Source organism: Colius striatus, chromosome 6, assembly GCF_028858725.1.
Source record: "Colius striatus isolate bColStr4 chromosome 6, bColStr4.1.hap1, whole genome shotgun sequence".
Lineage (NCBI taxonomy): Eukaryota > Metazoa > Chordata > Aves > Coliiformes > Coliidae > Colius > Colius striatus.
The window spans coordinates 35,662,948-35,679,411 of NC_084764.1; the positions used below are offsets into that span (position 1 = coordinate 35,662,948).

The 16,464-nt window shown below is 45.0% G+C and overlaps 1 protein-coding gene across 6 annotated transcripts; it reads left to right on the forward strand.

Moving 5' to 3' along the window:
• The first annotated feature begins 6,478 nt into the window (after positions 1-6,478).
• CDKN3 (cyclin dependent kinase inhibitor 3) lies at positions 6,479-16,463 on the forward strand. 6 transcript variants are annotated; one of them, XR_009818986.1, is made up of 9 exons: positions 6,479-6,538; positions 6,664-6,746; positions 7,289-7,344; positions 8,873-8,917; positions 9,854-10,076; positions 10,940-10,971; positions 11,799-11,902; positions 13,175-15,652; positions 16,075-16,463. XR_009818986.1 is itself a non-coding variant. In XM_061998875.1 (8 exons), the coding sequence occupies exons 1-8, from the start codon at positions 6,527-6,529 to the stop codon at positions 13,259-13,261; spliced, it is 642 nt and encodes a 213-aa protein (XP_061854859.1). In that variant the 5' UTR covers positions 6,479-6,526; the 3' UTR covers positions 13,262-16,463. The 6 variants fall into 6 exon arrangements, 1 of the variants encoding a protein (XP_061854859.1); XR_009818984.1 differs by having other exon boundaries at positions 13,175-14,825; positions 14,939-16,463; XR_009818985.1 differs by having other exon boundaries at positions 13,175-14,825; positions 14,943-16,463.
• Position 16,464: the final 1 nt, after the last annotated feature.

Genomic DNA, 16,464 nt, shown 5'->3' on the forward strand with positions numbered 1-16,464 from the left:
ACTAGTATGTAATAAACAAATAAATCACTATGCCAGAACCTTCAAAAACCTTCCTGAAATATCGAGCTTTAAATACAATGTAAACATATGTCCATTTGTTAAATACTTGGTTTGGTTCCTTTACCTTCATTATGGTTCATGAAATTGTGTCATAGGCAGTCACTCAAAACTTCATCTCCTGCTGTCTTCATGATGACTGAAGTAATAATTCAGCTGTCAGTTTGGGACTTTATATCATCTCTACTGCTAAACTTTGTGCTATCATAGACCAAATATTCAATACCATTGAAAAGACAGTGTTTGGAAGAGCAAGCCAGAAACATATAGAAGCCTTAGCCCTGTTGTAGCTTTCTTAGGAGCAACTTCTTAAGTGCAATGAAAAAGAACAAATTCATCCATATACAATATTTTCCATTTCATTTTTGTTACTGTAAAGCAGACACCTTAACAGTAAAATTTATATTAGCTGGTTCAACGTTAAATATGAACAATCTATGAAGCTGATAAAAGAAAACCTTCAAGGTCATGAACAGACTCCTGTAGAAAGAACAATACATGGAAATCAAACAAACCAAAAAGACTTTATTTACCACATTTGGTATAACTTTTGTGTACTTGACACAACAGAAAGAAACCAACAAATATAAACATATACCTAAAAAAAGAGCAAGAACTGAGATGAAAGACAGACAAGAAAGATTCACCATCTCCCATTAGCTGCACAGGGGGGCACAATTCTCAGCTCCAAATAGTACCAGACCTTTTTTGTAGCTATTAAAACCTTTACATTTCAATCCAGAATAAACAGGGATTTGGAGAAGACTGCAAGTCACAATATCCTGATGCCAATGACACTGATGTCATCAGTCTCAATAAAAGCAGCGCTGTACCCTGCCTCGAAATGTAGTTCATCTCCAATAACAATTGCCAGTAACTATCAGAAAACTGCATGGAATACTATTTTATTTACCTACAACACTGTTTTCCATTACCAGCTTTAGGGTCAAACCTCAGTTCTGGTTTTAATTTGATAGACAAATAGGATTTATAGGGTTAGATAGATCTTAAGCCCCTCTGCCTGTCTTTTAACTCTTAACTCCATGACGATCTCCTGGCAAAACAATCCATAAATTCAATTCTATAGCAGTGGCAGCAGCGTGTAACACCATCTCCACAAGTAAATCACTCCTGCTCCTAGGCAGAGTGGTTTTGTCCAGAGCTACAGAAAAATTATCATTTTGAAGCTCTAGTGACAGAAAAGACAGACAATCCGTGAGCTTTGTGTTTCCAGCCTGATGTCTGCCTCAAACTCATTTGGCTTGCAACAGAGAGCAATGAAAACTTACATGCACATGAAGAAAACAAAATTCCCCTCAAAAAACATGGAGTGGGAGAGCAACCACTTGTTCTGAAATAACAGACCTCACAAAGAATCTGCCTTCAGCAAACACTTTGGCACGATGCAGACCATCATCCTTCACAAACACTTCTGTCAGTGTTTTATTGGCACCCTTTTAAAGTAAAACTCTGACAAAGCAAACTCAAGCAGAGCTGTAGAATTGAGTAACGATGTGGAAAATACAGAGACTCTCCCAAAATTGTGCTCACAATTCTAAAACATTTTTGTGTCTCAGGTTAGAAATGTTGCTCCAAATATTGTGCAATTTCATCTCAAGTAACAAGAATTTTCCATTCGCATCCTCGTTGTGAAGTGCAACATAAAGCTAATAGTGTAAAGGTTCTATTTCTTGCAAACATACCCTTTAAAGTGAAGGCAGTGGAAACAGAGAAGATGTTTGAAAACTGGGGTCCACATGTTGGGTTTTTTCCCTCTAAAAATAACAATCTGAAAAATGGAAGTGACACCCCATGAGATCTTCTGATGATATCACCAGTGAAGTGCTCCCAAAGACATTACAAAGCATCTCTTGGCACACTACATCTATTAATTAGTTTTTGTGAAACTCCACTGCCAGAAGCTAAATGAGAGGTGACTCACAAGTCTTTGGCATTACATATGGTTGCATGGAATAATCAGTTACCAATGATCTTAACTTTACTTTGACAGTTTGGACATTTCGGGTCCCATTTTGGCTCCTTTTAGGAAAGCAACATCACTTACTTGTCTTTGAATGGTGCATGTGCTAAGACTATGTACCATCAAGCCCTTTGGCTCTTTGTTTCTCACTAGTCTCTGGCTGTCCCCGGTGCATACACACTAGTTCACACACTGAAGGAAATCATTTATTTTGCCTGGGAAACCTGAGCATGGTATAGCAGACAGAAGATACCATGTATGTGAACCACTCTCTTGTCTCCATGGCTGAAAGCTCTCTCTGACAAAAGGGCAGCAAAACCAGGTTAGGTCTAATTGTATTTGTCTGTCAACAGGAATTTCAATGCTTCACTGGTATGACAAGCTATGAATTTTGGTATAAAGGTCTTCTATCTGTCTTAGGTTTGATGCACATAAACCTGGAAGCCAAATAAAACCAGAGCAACATTTGAAAGCCAGATAGCTCTCAGGAGCTTAACTATTTGATGAGAAATGAGAAATAAAAATTCCCTGAAACCCAGAAAGGTTTGTACAGTATTGCTCTCACAGAAGTTGCAATGGGGACCTTGAGAAAATTGCTAGCTAACCTCCCCAGACCTGGCTGCATTTCCATACAGCACAAATTTTCTTGCTGTCAGACCACACATGTATTTAAAGCCTGGGGCACAGCTTCTCAGAACATCTTGCAGTTTGATCCTCTCTCATTGTAAATTATTTTTAATATTTCTGGGGAGATATTTATTTTTGCACTAGAGGGATGAGTCTCTTATGTCATGTAACACAAGTGTTACTCTCTCTCCCCAAAAAAAAGGCCAACCAAAAAGCCATAACCCCAAGCAGCTGCCATGTAGACCACAAACTTACCACTCAAATCCTCATTGCTTGGAGTTGTCAGCACTTGCAGTAAGCAATTATTTTCTCTTATCATAGAAGCATAGAATGGTAGGGGTTGGAAGGGATCTTTAGAGATCATCTGGTCCAACCCCCCTGCAGAAGCAGATCAACCTAGATCAGGTCACATAGGAACACATATGAAGTAAACACTTTCCATGTTACAACTTTTGTCCCTTGTCTTTTCTTTTTCTGCTACACATTACTGCAAAGGGTCTGTCTCCATCTTTTTTGGACCCTCCCATTAGGTATATGTAGACAGCACTTCCTGGCCCAACCATTTATCTAAAAACCCAATTAAAGTTCAGATTAAATCAGATCTTTTTCATTATCCTCTCTCACTAATGAAATAAATCTTCCAAACTAGGTGTTTCAGCTCATGTCCATTTTTCTTCACTCTGCACAAGCCTCCAATCTATGAACTGGCAAAAATTTCCAGAGCCTTGATGTTGATGCGTTCCTTTTTATGTCCCAAAAAGACACATTCTTGCAGGTCAGCTCCTGTAGACTCTCCTATGAAATACATCACAAACAAGCTGATCTAGATACCATAGCACATTAAGATATGATGTACTGGACAACAGATCAGTTTAAGAAAAAAAACCAATTGACAACCCTAACAGGTAGTCAGCTAACAAACATAGAATGTGTCACGTAGTGCTGGAAGATAGCTAGGGTAATAAGGAATCACACAGAACCTCCTCAAGTTTGTGTGATTTGGGTTTGGTTTTCTTTTTCCCAACCCTTTTCCTCCATTTACATCAGATTTCATACTTACATGCTGTACCTACTCATTTCTGCCACAACAGACCCCAAGCTACAGCCTCACATTTTGTGGGAACCTTGGCATTACCAGCTGTTAGCACATTGTAGATTTCATGTAACATCATAATGATTTCTAGCACATAAAGGCATCCAAACACCAGAGGATTCTTTTGATCTTTCCCAAGAACAACCAAGACTTTTTATTATTTTTGTACATTATATGAAATAATAATATACAAATGTTATTATTTTTCATTGATGTTTTATTTATCAGTCTCATGCCTCTGCTTCCATAAAGATATAACCCTCAGAGTTAAGGTCTGCAAAGCCTTTCACAAGAATGGGCAAAATCAAGACTGGAGGAAAAAATATGGCATTTTTCACATCTATATCAAACAGCACAAGTGTGGCACATAATCTCCAAGGGTTCCAGAGCTAAAAAGACACTGAACAGAAGCAAATAACATACCTGTTGCATCAGGCAGCAGTAGGATTTACTAAAATTATGTTTGCAGTTACAGTGGTTGGCTGTCGTTACGGTGCTTCAATTCTTAGGGCATATTTCTTCATGTTACTCATCTCAGTCGGCTACATTTGCATTGTTTCGCTTCTCTGTTATGTTCAGTAATGTAATTTGTGTACACCTGCTGTCATATTCTGGGTTTTAATAAAATGGTCTTCTCTTTGATCCTCTCATCATTGGTTTTTCATTCCCTGAAGCTACCCCAAGTCCTGCAATGCCAAGCAACTTTCTTCTACAATTCTTCTCTGGCAGGTTTCATTAAACCTCCAGCTTTTTTTCATGGAGCCCCGTGAAATCTGACCTGCACGTACAAAGGCCCCAGCCACACACAGAAACCATGTCAATGCCAAAAAACAACCACCAAACTGTGCTCCAATCCAGTAAACTTGAGCACATCTGTGTTCCCATATGTGCCATGAGTGAAGGCTCACATCTGTCTTTTGTCTTCAGTCACAGTCTGTGTGGATGTCGATTCTGGATCCCACAGGATCACACTTTTTAGGAAGGGCTGTTCCCTTTCCCTCAACTACTCCACCTCACCTCACCTGCACTTAGCACCACACAGCAGGTCTAAGACCAGTAGTGACAAACAGAAATAAAGCTCCTCAAGCTGTGGGCTTTGGTTTTTTTCCCCCAAACCCTTTTTCTCCATTTACTTCAGATTTCACATGCTGTACCTACTCATTTCTGCCACAACATGGTTCTTGGTGTTACCAGCTGTTACTACTGTTATAGATTTCATGTAACGCCATATTAATTCATAAAGCCTGAAGGCGCCCAAAGGCCAGGGGATTCTTTTGATTTTTTTGAACAGCCATGACTGTTTATCTATTTCTTTCTTTGTTTCTTTTACTCCATGCTTGGTGCTTTCCAGTATTGCATTTATCTCCAGAACAGCATGCCAGATGAAGAGGGCTGGGGCAGTCTGAAAGCAATCTGTGGTGGGGCAGTGAAAGTCCACTTCTACCTATCTTTCAGCCGGGAACTACGAAAGCAGCTTAAAAATAAAGGGAAGGAGAAGGCGCCCGAGCAGCCGCTCGCACCCTGACAGAGCCTTCACTACCCGCCCCCTAACAGAGCCCTGGCAGAGCCCTCGCTGCCCGCCCCCTCACAGAGCCCCGGCAGAGCCCTCGCTGCCCGCCCCCTGAGAGAGCCCCGGCAGAGCCCTCGCTGCCCGCCCCCTGAGAGAGCCCCGGCAGAGCCCTCGCTGCCCGCCCCCTGAGAGAGCCCTGGCAGAGCCCTCCCTGCCCGCCCCCTGAGAGAGCCCCGGCAGAGCCCTCGCTGCCCGCCCCCTCACAGAGCCCCGGCAGAGCCCTCGCTGCCCGTTCCCTGAGAGAGCCCTGGCAAAGCCCTCGCTGCCCGCCTCTCACAGAGCCCCGGCAGAGCCCTCGCTGCCCGCCTCTCACAGAGCCCCGGCAGAGCCCTCGCTGCCCGCCTCTCACAGAGCCCTAACAGAGCCCTCACTGCCCGCCTCCTCACAGAGCCCCGGCAGAGCCCTCGCTGCCCGTTCCCTGAGAGAGCCCCGGCAGAGCCCTCGCTGCCCGCCTCTCACAGAGCCCTAACAGAGCCCTCGCTGCCCGCCTCTCACAGAGCCCCGGCAGAGCCCTCGCTGCCCGCCTCTCACAGAGCCCCGGCAGAGCCCTCGCTGCCCGCCTCTCACAGAGCCCCGGCAGAGCCCTCGCTGCCCGCCTCTCACAGAGCCCCGGCAGAGCCCTCGCTGCCCGCCTCTCACAGAGCCCCGGCAGAGCCCTCGCTGCGCGCCCCCTCACAGAGCCCCGGCAGAGCCCTCGCTGCCCGTTCCCTGGCAGAGCCCCGGCAGAGCCCTCGCTGCCCGCCCCCTCACAGAGCCGCGGCAGAGCCCTCGCTGCGCGCCCCCTCACAGAGCCCAGGCAGAGCCCTCGCTGCGCGCCCCCTCACAGAGCCCCGGCAGAGCCCTCGCTGCCCGCCCCCTCACAGAGCCCCGGCAGAGCCCTCGCTGCGCGCCCCCAGGCACGGCACTCGCCGCACTCCGTCCGCACCGCCCGGCTGGGGTTCGAGCCACAGCCGCTTACCCGCCACTCCGCCTCAGCCAATCAGAACAAAGAGCACCGTCAAAGCGTTTGTTTTTTAAACAAGTCCCGCCTCTTCGCTGCCCGCCAATCAGATTGCTCCTCTCGTGAAGCCGCAGGAGGTTTTATGCGCATCCGGCGAGAGGCAGCCTCCCATTGGGTACAGTGAGGGAAGGCTGGGCCAATGAGGTCGGCCGCGTGGGCGGGGACCGTTGAAAGCGGCGGCGGCCGGGGAGCGGCGCCATGGTGAAGCTGGTGAGCGGCGGGGCCGGGGCCGGGGCCGGGGCCGGGGCCGGGGCCGGGGCCGGGGCCGGGGCTGGGGCTCGCGGGTGCTCCCGCTCCGGCCCCGCGCTGATCTCCTCGCTTTTCTCCCAACGCAGCCCTGCGTGATGCAAGCAGGCGGCTTTGACTCTTCTGACGAGGACTCGGCGGAGGAGGACCCGAGGCCGCTGTCGCTGTCGTGGTGAGTCTCGCCCCGCCGCGGGCGCCTTTCCTCTCAGGCGCCGCGCAGGTGCTGGCGTTAAATCCCTCTCCTGCGAAACGGGAGGGGCTTTGTCCTGTGGGGGGAAACCGTGGTGAGCTCTAGTGACTTGCCGAAGTGAGGACTGGCGCTGTGGTTGGCCTGGCAGTTCGCCATCACCAACTTCATCCCTTTCCCGGGGCACTGTCAGTGGGTGTGAGCCCAGGTCGGCTTTTGGAAGCGTTTGCTAGTCGCTGTCGGTCATGCCAGCCCAAATGTCTCGGTGCTAATGCGGGTATGTGTCAACAACGTTGCCTCCCCTCTTGAGCAAGGGTATGTGATCATGTACACTACTAAATGTGTGACTCCTTTGTCTGATGTTGTAGAAATAAGGCTGCACTGCTTCCCCTTTATTCCTAAAATGGAATTATAATTATGTAACTCATCTCATGGTTCCACAGAAAAGGAGGGTCTACCAAGTGACTGTTCAAATAATCTAAACGTTCTGTTCTAATTTTTCAGTTCTGTCTTTTATTTCCTGGCAGGTTGTCTTTGCCTCCTGTCTACTCTGGTGAGATCCTGGGATTATGTTCCCTCCCAGGTAAGAAGCATTCATTGGAATTTTCAGGCATGTTTGAAGCTGAAGAGAGGTAATGCCTTGTACCTCAAAATTTTGTGTTGCATGTGCTTGGTGGGATGACTTGTTTGGTAATCTATCACTGGAATAATTGTTTCAGAAATATCAAAGCTAGTCTAGAGAACATCTTGATGTAAGATCATCTGGTAAGGGTAGAGCAGCCATCTTCTACTGTCAGTTAAAGTATCTGTCCGTTTACCTGACTTACTATTTGTAACAAGCAACAACAGCAGCAAACCAAGACTGCTTTGACAAATAATTCCTTTATAAGAAGTATTGTGCACAAATTACTTTCGGTCTCTGTGCTGACAGTTCTGTACCACTCTGCCTTAGTGTCTTGCTTGGTTGCACTACCGCATGAGGTAAAAATAAACATATGTGCTTCCACTGTATTTTTAAGTACGAAAACAGAAGCCATGGTGAATCTCTTTTGGTCACAAAAAAAAGACAGAACTGCTGGTGGTGACAATGTGAACTTCTTTTAAAGCAATTACTCAGCTTTCATTAGCCATCTCTGAGAGAGGCAAGTGTGGGGCTAGCACCACAGTAAAGAACTAGAAAGGATTTGAACAGTATTTGGATTTAAGGTATCTTGAAGTGGGTGCTAGCCAGTACTGATGAAAATCCCACTAACATTTGAATGCTAGCTAACATATATGCCAAAAATAGATGTTATGTTTTTGAGCTTCCTGAGCTATTTGTGTAATAGTTGTTTAAACTTCAGGTGCTAACCTCCAGCTGCAGCGCTGCCAACACAGATCTTGGTCTGCAAGATTTTGCTGTCATGCTTTCAAAAGGTGTTTCAGGATATGCCCAATCCTGACTATTGTCAGAGCACATGTAAAGATTGTGTGCTGTGAGTGAAGGAGGGGAGACAGGGAAGGGGCGGTGCAAATAGTCTGAGCAACTACATCTCGCAGACCAAACATTAGCCATGAATATTCCAGTGTAGTATTGCTGTAGGAGCTGCAAAAAATGCTTTGGCAGCATGATATGAGGAAAGAAATGGAAGTGGTAATATCCTGAAGATTGAATACTAAGGAGGATTTTTAATGTGACTTGTGCTGACTGTTACAGAACAAGGACTTTACCTTCCTGTGAGTCAATCAAAAAACTCTTAAGTGAACTCTCTCCAACCCTTTTATTTGTTGGGTTTTTGTGGTTTACAGTTTTTTGTGGTGGTTTTGGTTTTTTGTTTGTTTTTTTCTTTAAGCCATACCCTGGTTTATAATATCCAAAACTTTCCACCTGGAAAATGAATAGCATCTTAAAACCTTGGGCAGGTTTTTTTTTTTTAAGCCTGTATCATTATTAAGCAGAAAATGGTGTTTAAAGTGTTCTAGTTACAAAAATAAGAAGTGTATTTTATCTGGTATATTGCTTCGTTGCCTGCTTTGGTTTAAGGGAGAAATGGTCTGTATTCTGTCCTTCAGGTATATTCTATGAATGTCATTTACTTGGACTGATGATTGTCATGGATGATTTGTTTCAGGTTGCAGGTTTAAGGATATTAGAAGAAATCTGCAAAAAGATATAGGTGAGTCTTCTGGTTGGTGCATAACTACCTCTCACTTCCAGGTAATGGGCAGGAACAAAAAGCATAAGTTACTAAGGAGCAAGAGGTTTACCTTGTCTTAGTCTGGAGTCTGCTGGGGTTGCTGCTCATGTGACCTGGGAATAAGGATCCAGATGGCAAGTATCAGAATTCAGGGCAGCTCTTCACAAAGCCTTGTGTGGGGGCTATGTCTGACAGCAATGCCTTTCTCAGTTTTGGTAACACTGTGCTTGAAAACGCAGCAAATATCGTAGCACAGTCACCGTTGTGAGTGTTAGGTATCACTTCCAAGTCTGCAGTTGCCACTCTTCCTGTGGCTTCTCTTCTAAACATTGAATAAATAGTCAGGGTGTTTCCAGGCTGGAGCTATGCAGGCTTCTGCCTATCTTCCACAGTAACATCAAGGTCTGCTAAGTAATTCACAGGAGAAGACATTGTCAAAGCAGCTGGGATCAAGATGAATTAGAAACTTGGAATCTCCTCTTCCAAGAGAAAAGTGAGAGTGCGACAGAAAAGATGAAATCACGTGAAGATTTGTGCCTAGTGTTCTTCAGTAAACACCAGAAGAGCAGAATCTAATAGCAAAACCCCATGGCATTTGTGCAGTCCCAGCTACAGGTGGGAGAGAATCATGCTTAAGCTGGCAGCAGAGAACAGCCTGCTCTGAGTACTGATGTACTCCCTAGTGAGGCTTGTCTCAAGGCTCTCTCTGTACCCAGAAAATTTCTCTCATGGACTATCTGAATGCAAGTGTGGGAGAGATTTGGGAGAAGTAAATGCTGCTCACAGCAAAATTGCTAAGTCCTGTTGTCTTAATCTGAAAGATTAAATGAGAATCAGTACCAAGTAACTTACCTGTTTAAACTTAAGCTTGATAGGCTTTTATTTGCAAGTGTCTTTTAATCTATCTGTTGGCAGAAGAACTAAAGAACCATGGGACCCAGGATATATTTGTGCTTTGTACCAGAGGAGAGCTCTTCAAATACCGAGTACCTAGCCTTATAGACACATACCAACAGCATGGGATCTGTGTGCACCACCATCCTATTCCTGATGGGAATACTCCTGACATTGCCAGGTGCTGCAAAATTCTGGAAGAGCTCAGAAGCTGCCTGGAAAATAACCGGAAAACAATCATACAGTAGGTTCTAGTTGTGTCTCTTTCACCTCACGTTCCTGTAAGATACCTGCTTCTCTTTAGATGCATGACCATCTAAAACACAACCTTGTCAAATGACAATGGCTTTCTTTAGGGTTAGTTCAGGCTGTCAAAAGCTGCTTGTTTCTCCCTATGACCTTTTGGAGCTAACTTGTCCTCTGTAAGGTTTGAGTCTCCTATTTTTTCTCTCTGCTCATTCCAGCAAGTGCTTCAAAGTGTGTTGACTGGCACCATATAACTCTTTGCTGCTTGCCTAGTTGAGTATCAGGTAGACAATATGGGTTGTAAGCTAAAGCATCTCTTGTCAGAGGATAATACATTTTAAGGCTGATTATCAGGGACTTGGTGGCTTCCAGCAGTGAAAAATTCACTCTGAATTTCTTTAGATACTTACAGCTGAGCTCAAGGTAGAAGGGAAGAGCTCTCCAAGTTCCATGTTCCCTGACTGATGCTGCTGACAGCTCCCTGCACAGACACCCGCTGAGTCCTTGGGCTTCCTGCTGATGCAGAAGTCTGCTGCTACCTTTAGCTCACAATGTCATCAAAGCCTGAGTCTGGAGTAGGATTTAAAAAAAACTCCTCATTTTCATGCCCTTTGGAACTATTACCATGAAAGAAGGGGAACCTGAAAATTGCAGTTTCTCTAGAAAAATTCTACTTAAGTCTGAAGAATAAAAGGGATATAGCCTTGTGGGTATTTCTATAGAATTCCTATTCTGACTTTCTTGTACCCCTGCTTCTCCTGATTGAATTATGAATTGTGTCCATAGATTTGTGTATTGAAGGGGCTTTGGGTGTTGCAGGTGCTGCAGTTCATTACACCCAAACATTCTCTTCTCTTTCAGCTGTTACGGTGGCCTCGGACGCTCATGTCTCAGTAAGCAATTGCCTTTCCCCTTCCAGTGCCTGACTAACTCAACCTACAAACCTGTCCTTGTGAGACAGCACTGCCTGAAGAAGACAAATTCTGTCTTAACTCTGGTTACAATGTGAACTTTCACTGGAGGTTGCAGGATAGCTAATGTATTTGGGCCTTTTTTTCTCAGGAAAGGGGTTGTCAAATAGTAGTGGCGATAGTAGCCTGTATAGAAACTGGTTTGTGGTGTGTATGTGACTTAAGTATGTCGTGGTCTAGCTCTGAATGTGTAGATGAGGAGATGGAGGGTCAGTCAGTGAGGCAGATAGGAAGTTCTCTTTTACTTTTTGACTCCATTTTCACTGCAAATGTTAGTCTTGTCTGACCAACACAATTGCACTTCTTTTCCTGAACCTCTCCTCAAAACAAGGAGATGAACCAATTCCTCTGCATCTTTCTTCAGCCCACTGTATCCTCTAAAGCTTTTGGGGATGTTAGTTATTGTGTGTCCCCTAGAAGGAAAGAGTGGTGATATTGTCAAAAAAGCAACCTGAAGACACAAAGGGGAATTAACTGAGTGTACTGGGACATGTTCTTGGAAAGACTTCAGAATTTGCCTACTGAATGCTGCTAGAAAGGCCGAGGGGTGGAAAAAGTGTGAGGGCTTTTGCCTGCTTCCAAAACCTTCAGGGTTGGGCAGGAGCAGTGTGAAGATAGGGTGAGTGCCATCACATAGTGTTCAGCAAAAGATCTGGGTCCCTGATAGGAAGTTGAGTTTTGCAAAAGTGGTGCTGTGCACAGTGGGAGGTGCTCAGCAGCACACATGCCTGTATACCTTTCCCTTGCAGTAGCTGCCTGTCTCTTGCTCCAGCTTTCAGACATGCTGGCACCTCAGGAAGCAATCGACACCCTCAGGCACCTGAGAGGATCTGGGGCAATACAGACCATAAAGGTAATGAGGCTATAGCTGGTAATTCACATGTTGAAACAAGAGCAGAGAGATCAGACAGTCCTCTCCTTCACTTCACAAAGGGACTCCTCTAGTTTCCTGAGAAGCTCCACAGCTGGTGCCTCTGCTGCTTCCTTGGGTTTGACCAGACTGTCTTGTTATGCCTCAGTTCCCAGCTCTTCCCCCTACCTGCTCTTCACCATCACTGGTAACTTGTTGCCTTTTTCTTCATGTCTCTGCTCATCACTCACAATACTATTGTCCCTCTTCCTGTTGCTCACATTCTCCTCACAATTTGGACATCTGCTTGATTTCTCTGCCTTGGTTTTGTTCCATCTCCCTAACCCAGGTGGTTGTTTTTCTCTTCTGCAGCTATTTCATCAATATACTATAATTCTTCTTTCAAGAAGTATCCCTAACACTAGTGTTAAAACCTACATGGAGGGAAGCCTAAGCTTCTGAATATAATGGGATTTTCTTCTTTTGGAGGGACTTTTAGCCTTTCTGTGTACAAATCTGTCTTGATATGAGTCCTACATGTTATGCTTTTAAAACTCTTCTACGTAAAGGAAAGAAGAGCTGATGGGAAAAAGTTTACAAGATAGTAGTTTCTGAGGAGAAAAGTGTTGCCTAAAGACTGGGGTTTTTTGTTAGATCTAAGCTTTTCTGGGAGCAAATCTTGTTTAAATTACGTGTTGAAAATCAGCTTTCTTCAAACCAAGGGGGCAGGTGGGGAGCAGCTCGCACCCTTGGTTGAAGAGGTGGAGAAGGATATGAACCAATGTTAGAACTGGATGCTGTCACAGCTGCTTGGGGTGGATGATCTGTCCTTTAACCTCTGCTGACCAACGTTTTTATCTCATTTTGAACATATGTGGAGTATTAATATGCATGTGCTGATGTAAGAACTCTTGCTATGAATTGCTGTATGCTGTTACACTAGCTGAAGGCTGCCTCATGGGCTCATTTCAGAGAAGTATACTTTTGGTGACCCAAATACAACAGCTTTGAACTCAGACATGAAGCTCCCACCTACTAAGGACCACATGTCTTACCTCGAGCTCACATGTGCCCTTTATGAGGAAGCACAGGTCCAAGCTAGGATCTCTGTAATCTGTGTCTGCTGGACAAAACATTCCAGAGGATTTGTAGTAATCCCAAGAGGAACAAGCAAAAGGTGTTGCTTTCATCCTGGGGTATCAAACAGCTAAGATACATAGTGCTTTTTCCCAAAGTATAGAGCACTTATCACAAACCTGGTTGTGCTTTTTGCAGCAATACAATTACCTCCATGACTTCCGGGAGAACCTCTCTGCACACCTGGCAACAAGGGATACAGCGTTAAGATCAGTGTTGCGGTAACTGGTGCTGCTGTGGTGCGTCCCTGTGACCTGGATGAGATGCCTCACTCCTGACCTCTCCAGTTTCCTGTTGCTGCTGCTTGTGTGACACACCTGCTCCCTTCCAAACCCATGTGTGAAGTGTTGAGATGAGGGAAGGAAATCTTTTTGTTCCAGGCAGTCTTAAAAATACATGGAAGGGTGTTTTGTGTTCACTGCTGTTCTGCCAGTGCCCTGCTTGCCTTCAGTACAATGATGATTCTACACAATGTCTTGTCTCGCCTTTAATGTCACTTGGTAACAACAGCACATGCACCTGCTGCTGAACTGCAACACTGATTATTTTCCTGGTGACAGCCCATGGGCAGCTTCAGGGAGCTTACCCAGTGGAAGGGTTCCCATTTTGTCTCAGTTCTAGGTAGCCTAAGAACTGGGACAAGCAAGGAGAGTCAAAGGTGGGAGCTGCAAAGAGATGGAATAGCCTGTAACTCCTCACAGCAAAGTGCAGACTTCCATTGCTGCTAGGCTGGCTTCTGCTCTGGTGTGCAGGGAGAGGAAAGGAAGAGGTGAAGGATAACTCCTCTCTGATGCCCTTGTAAGAGTCATGCTGTGATAACAGGTAGGTAAAAATTACATCAGTGAAGCCATTTAAAAGACCCTCAACTCTAGCTTTAAATCAAAGAGAAGTCAAGCATGAAAATTTTCCTGCTGCTGTGCTGGTCCCTTATGATCTGGTAAGAACTCAGTGTAACACTGCTTTTAGTGTTTTCAGTGGCATTTAGAGACAAGGCCCCTCATCCCAAGAGGAGGTTTCATGCTGAAGACCTGTGACAACTCAAGCTGGCTGGGGGAGAGGGGGGTGGTATATGAATGTGGTAGGAAAAGATGCAGTGCTGTAGCCATGGGGGGAGATTCTGGCACAGCACTGCTGTGTACTAATGCTAAAGTAAACAAATCATCAGCTGTGGGCTGGAGGGAGCCTTAGAGCAAGGGGAGAGTCCACATCCCTCCTCTTTAACTATATCTGCTCACAAAGACCAGAGATGAACGGATTCCTGAAGGAAACATTTAAGCTAGTTCTGTTCTATTCTGAGGAAGTGCTGATCATCTGCTTCAGTGCCTAGCTATCCTCTGGGGCCCTGCATGGCAAGCTTTGGCTTGGGGGAAGAAAGCCCCTGTCACTGGGGCTGTGCCTTTTGCTGGTGCACAAACCAGTGAAGCCAAGGAACTGTCGCCTCAGGGCTGAAGTAGCTGTGCAGTTGCTGTCAGTTGAGTGGCGGCATCTTAAGTGTCAATATCCTGTCTGTCCTGACTTGTCACCAGCTCCTGCTTCCTTGTAGTTAATTCTGTCAATGCTGCTTTTTTTTTTTTCCCTTCCAAGTACTTCAAGAAAGCGGCTGGTTACCTGTCCAGCACCATCAAGGCAGCACTGCTGTCCTGCCCAGGTGACCTTTTTGCTGTTCCTCAAAGCTGCAGCCTACACCTCCCTAGTGCCTACAGCAAAATGGGTGTTTATGGGCTATTTTCGTAAGTTTCAGTAATTTTTCAAGTGAGATGTTACGACATGAGACTCTGCCACAGCACTGGTGAGTTTGAGTTGAAATAGAACTCACTGCTTTGGTAACTTCAAGATTTATAGCCTTCTCTTAACCTGTTCGAACCCAGACACTTGAACATGTATTTATTGCCATTCCCTAAGGCAGGAACAGGAACTCTACCAGAAGTTTCCACAGCCTGAAGTCACTTAGACAACACTTTGCTTGAAGTGTGTATTGCTCTGCCCCTGACGCTTCTCTCCAGTGCTCCAACAAACATCAGAGAAACACAAGAACTGCAAGTTTGTCCCTCCTTCAGTGCTGAATCCTTACAACTGATTGTTTTCAGATATTAGTACAGAGCAGAAGGCTTTTTATGATGACTTAGCAAGAAACTTGCTGACAAGGAAGAGAGAAATTTCCTTTATTTTCTCTGTAATTTTTTTCCTCCTGGAACTCCAAAAATCAATTAATACAAGAACCATATTTTGAATACAAAGCAACTGGTACTGTGGGTGGGCATCATGTGCATCCGTATGCCCACAGGCACCAGGTCCTTCCACAAGGACTCCTTGGGTCAGACTCAACTGTCAGGCTTTCCTGGCTGCATATGGGTGACAACATTGACTCCCCCCCACCGAGCAGCTGGGTGGCTGCAGGTAGCCACTGACCTTTTTTGAAAAAAAAAAAAAAGCAAAGCACTGAAACCAATTTCTAAGCAGCATTTGTCAAGGGACAGGGCAGGGTAGTCACCACGTCACCATGCTGGCTTCTCCTAGAACTTTTCCACTTCCAACTCGCACTCCTGACCTTTCTCAGCAATGTTTGGACAGTTTAAAGACCATTGAAAGGAGATTACTTATTTTTTCAGTTCTCATGTAAGTAACTGCTGTGGGCAGGACAGGCTCCAAATAAGCCTTTGCCTCCTGGAGTTAGTTAGTGGTAAATTAAAGTTCATCAGTAGATCTGCAAGCGACAAGCTCCTGCCTCTGAATCCCTCTGTTCAGGGATACAGCTGATGGGTAAAGCCCATCTGGCATCAGCAGGACAGCACAAACATTTTGCTAAATATCCCTGATGAAAGCCACCCCAGAGCTGGAGGGGGGGGCAGAAGAGAGGTGTTTTTTAGAAGGAGGAGGGTTTTTTTTAGTAAAACACATCATTTATTCTGGTATGTAACTTGGTTTAAATCAGCTCAAGGACCAAAACATTTGCTTACAAGGCCAAGGACAACTCAAGTTTCCATAACAGATTAAAAACTATACAAATAGAAGAAAGTTAATTGTTTTTGCTTACACAGGCTGAAGTTATATCTTACACAACCCCTGAAGGTGCTAAGCAGCAGGAAAAGAAAAATGATCCAACAGCAACAATATTCCTGAGTTTCCTAAAAGCCCTTCAAAAATTCTAAAAGCTCAAAATTTTGATTGCACAAGGAAGAAAATTCTCAACTAACAACTGATGGAAAGTGATTGCAGGACAGCAGTAACAAGTTTTCAGAGAAAACAGGCTCCTCCCAGAGCTCCAGAAGTGTGCAGAATGAAACTCCTGCCCTGGCAAAGAAACAAGGGCCACGAGGTAACACCTGCAAGTGCTGCAGGTTTTGGGACAGTCAGGGAAAAAAGAAATTCTGTATAATGCTGAATGCTTGGGCAACTGAAATTGTCAATAAAGGCAAGGAAGAAACAAT

Excerpts from the sequence above, each read along its gene's own strand:
- CDKN3 (XM_061998875.1), top strand. Across the intron at positions 7,345-8,872 it reads GGGATTATGTTCCCTCCCAG|GTTGCAGGTTTAAGGATATT; the intron begins GTAAGAAGCATT and ends GATTTGTTTCAG. Across the intron at positions 11,903-13,174 it reads GGGCAATACAGACCATAAAG|CAATACAATTACCTCCATGA; the intron begins GTAATGAGGCTA and ends TGCTTTTTGCAG.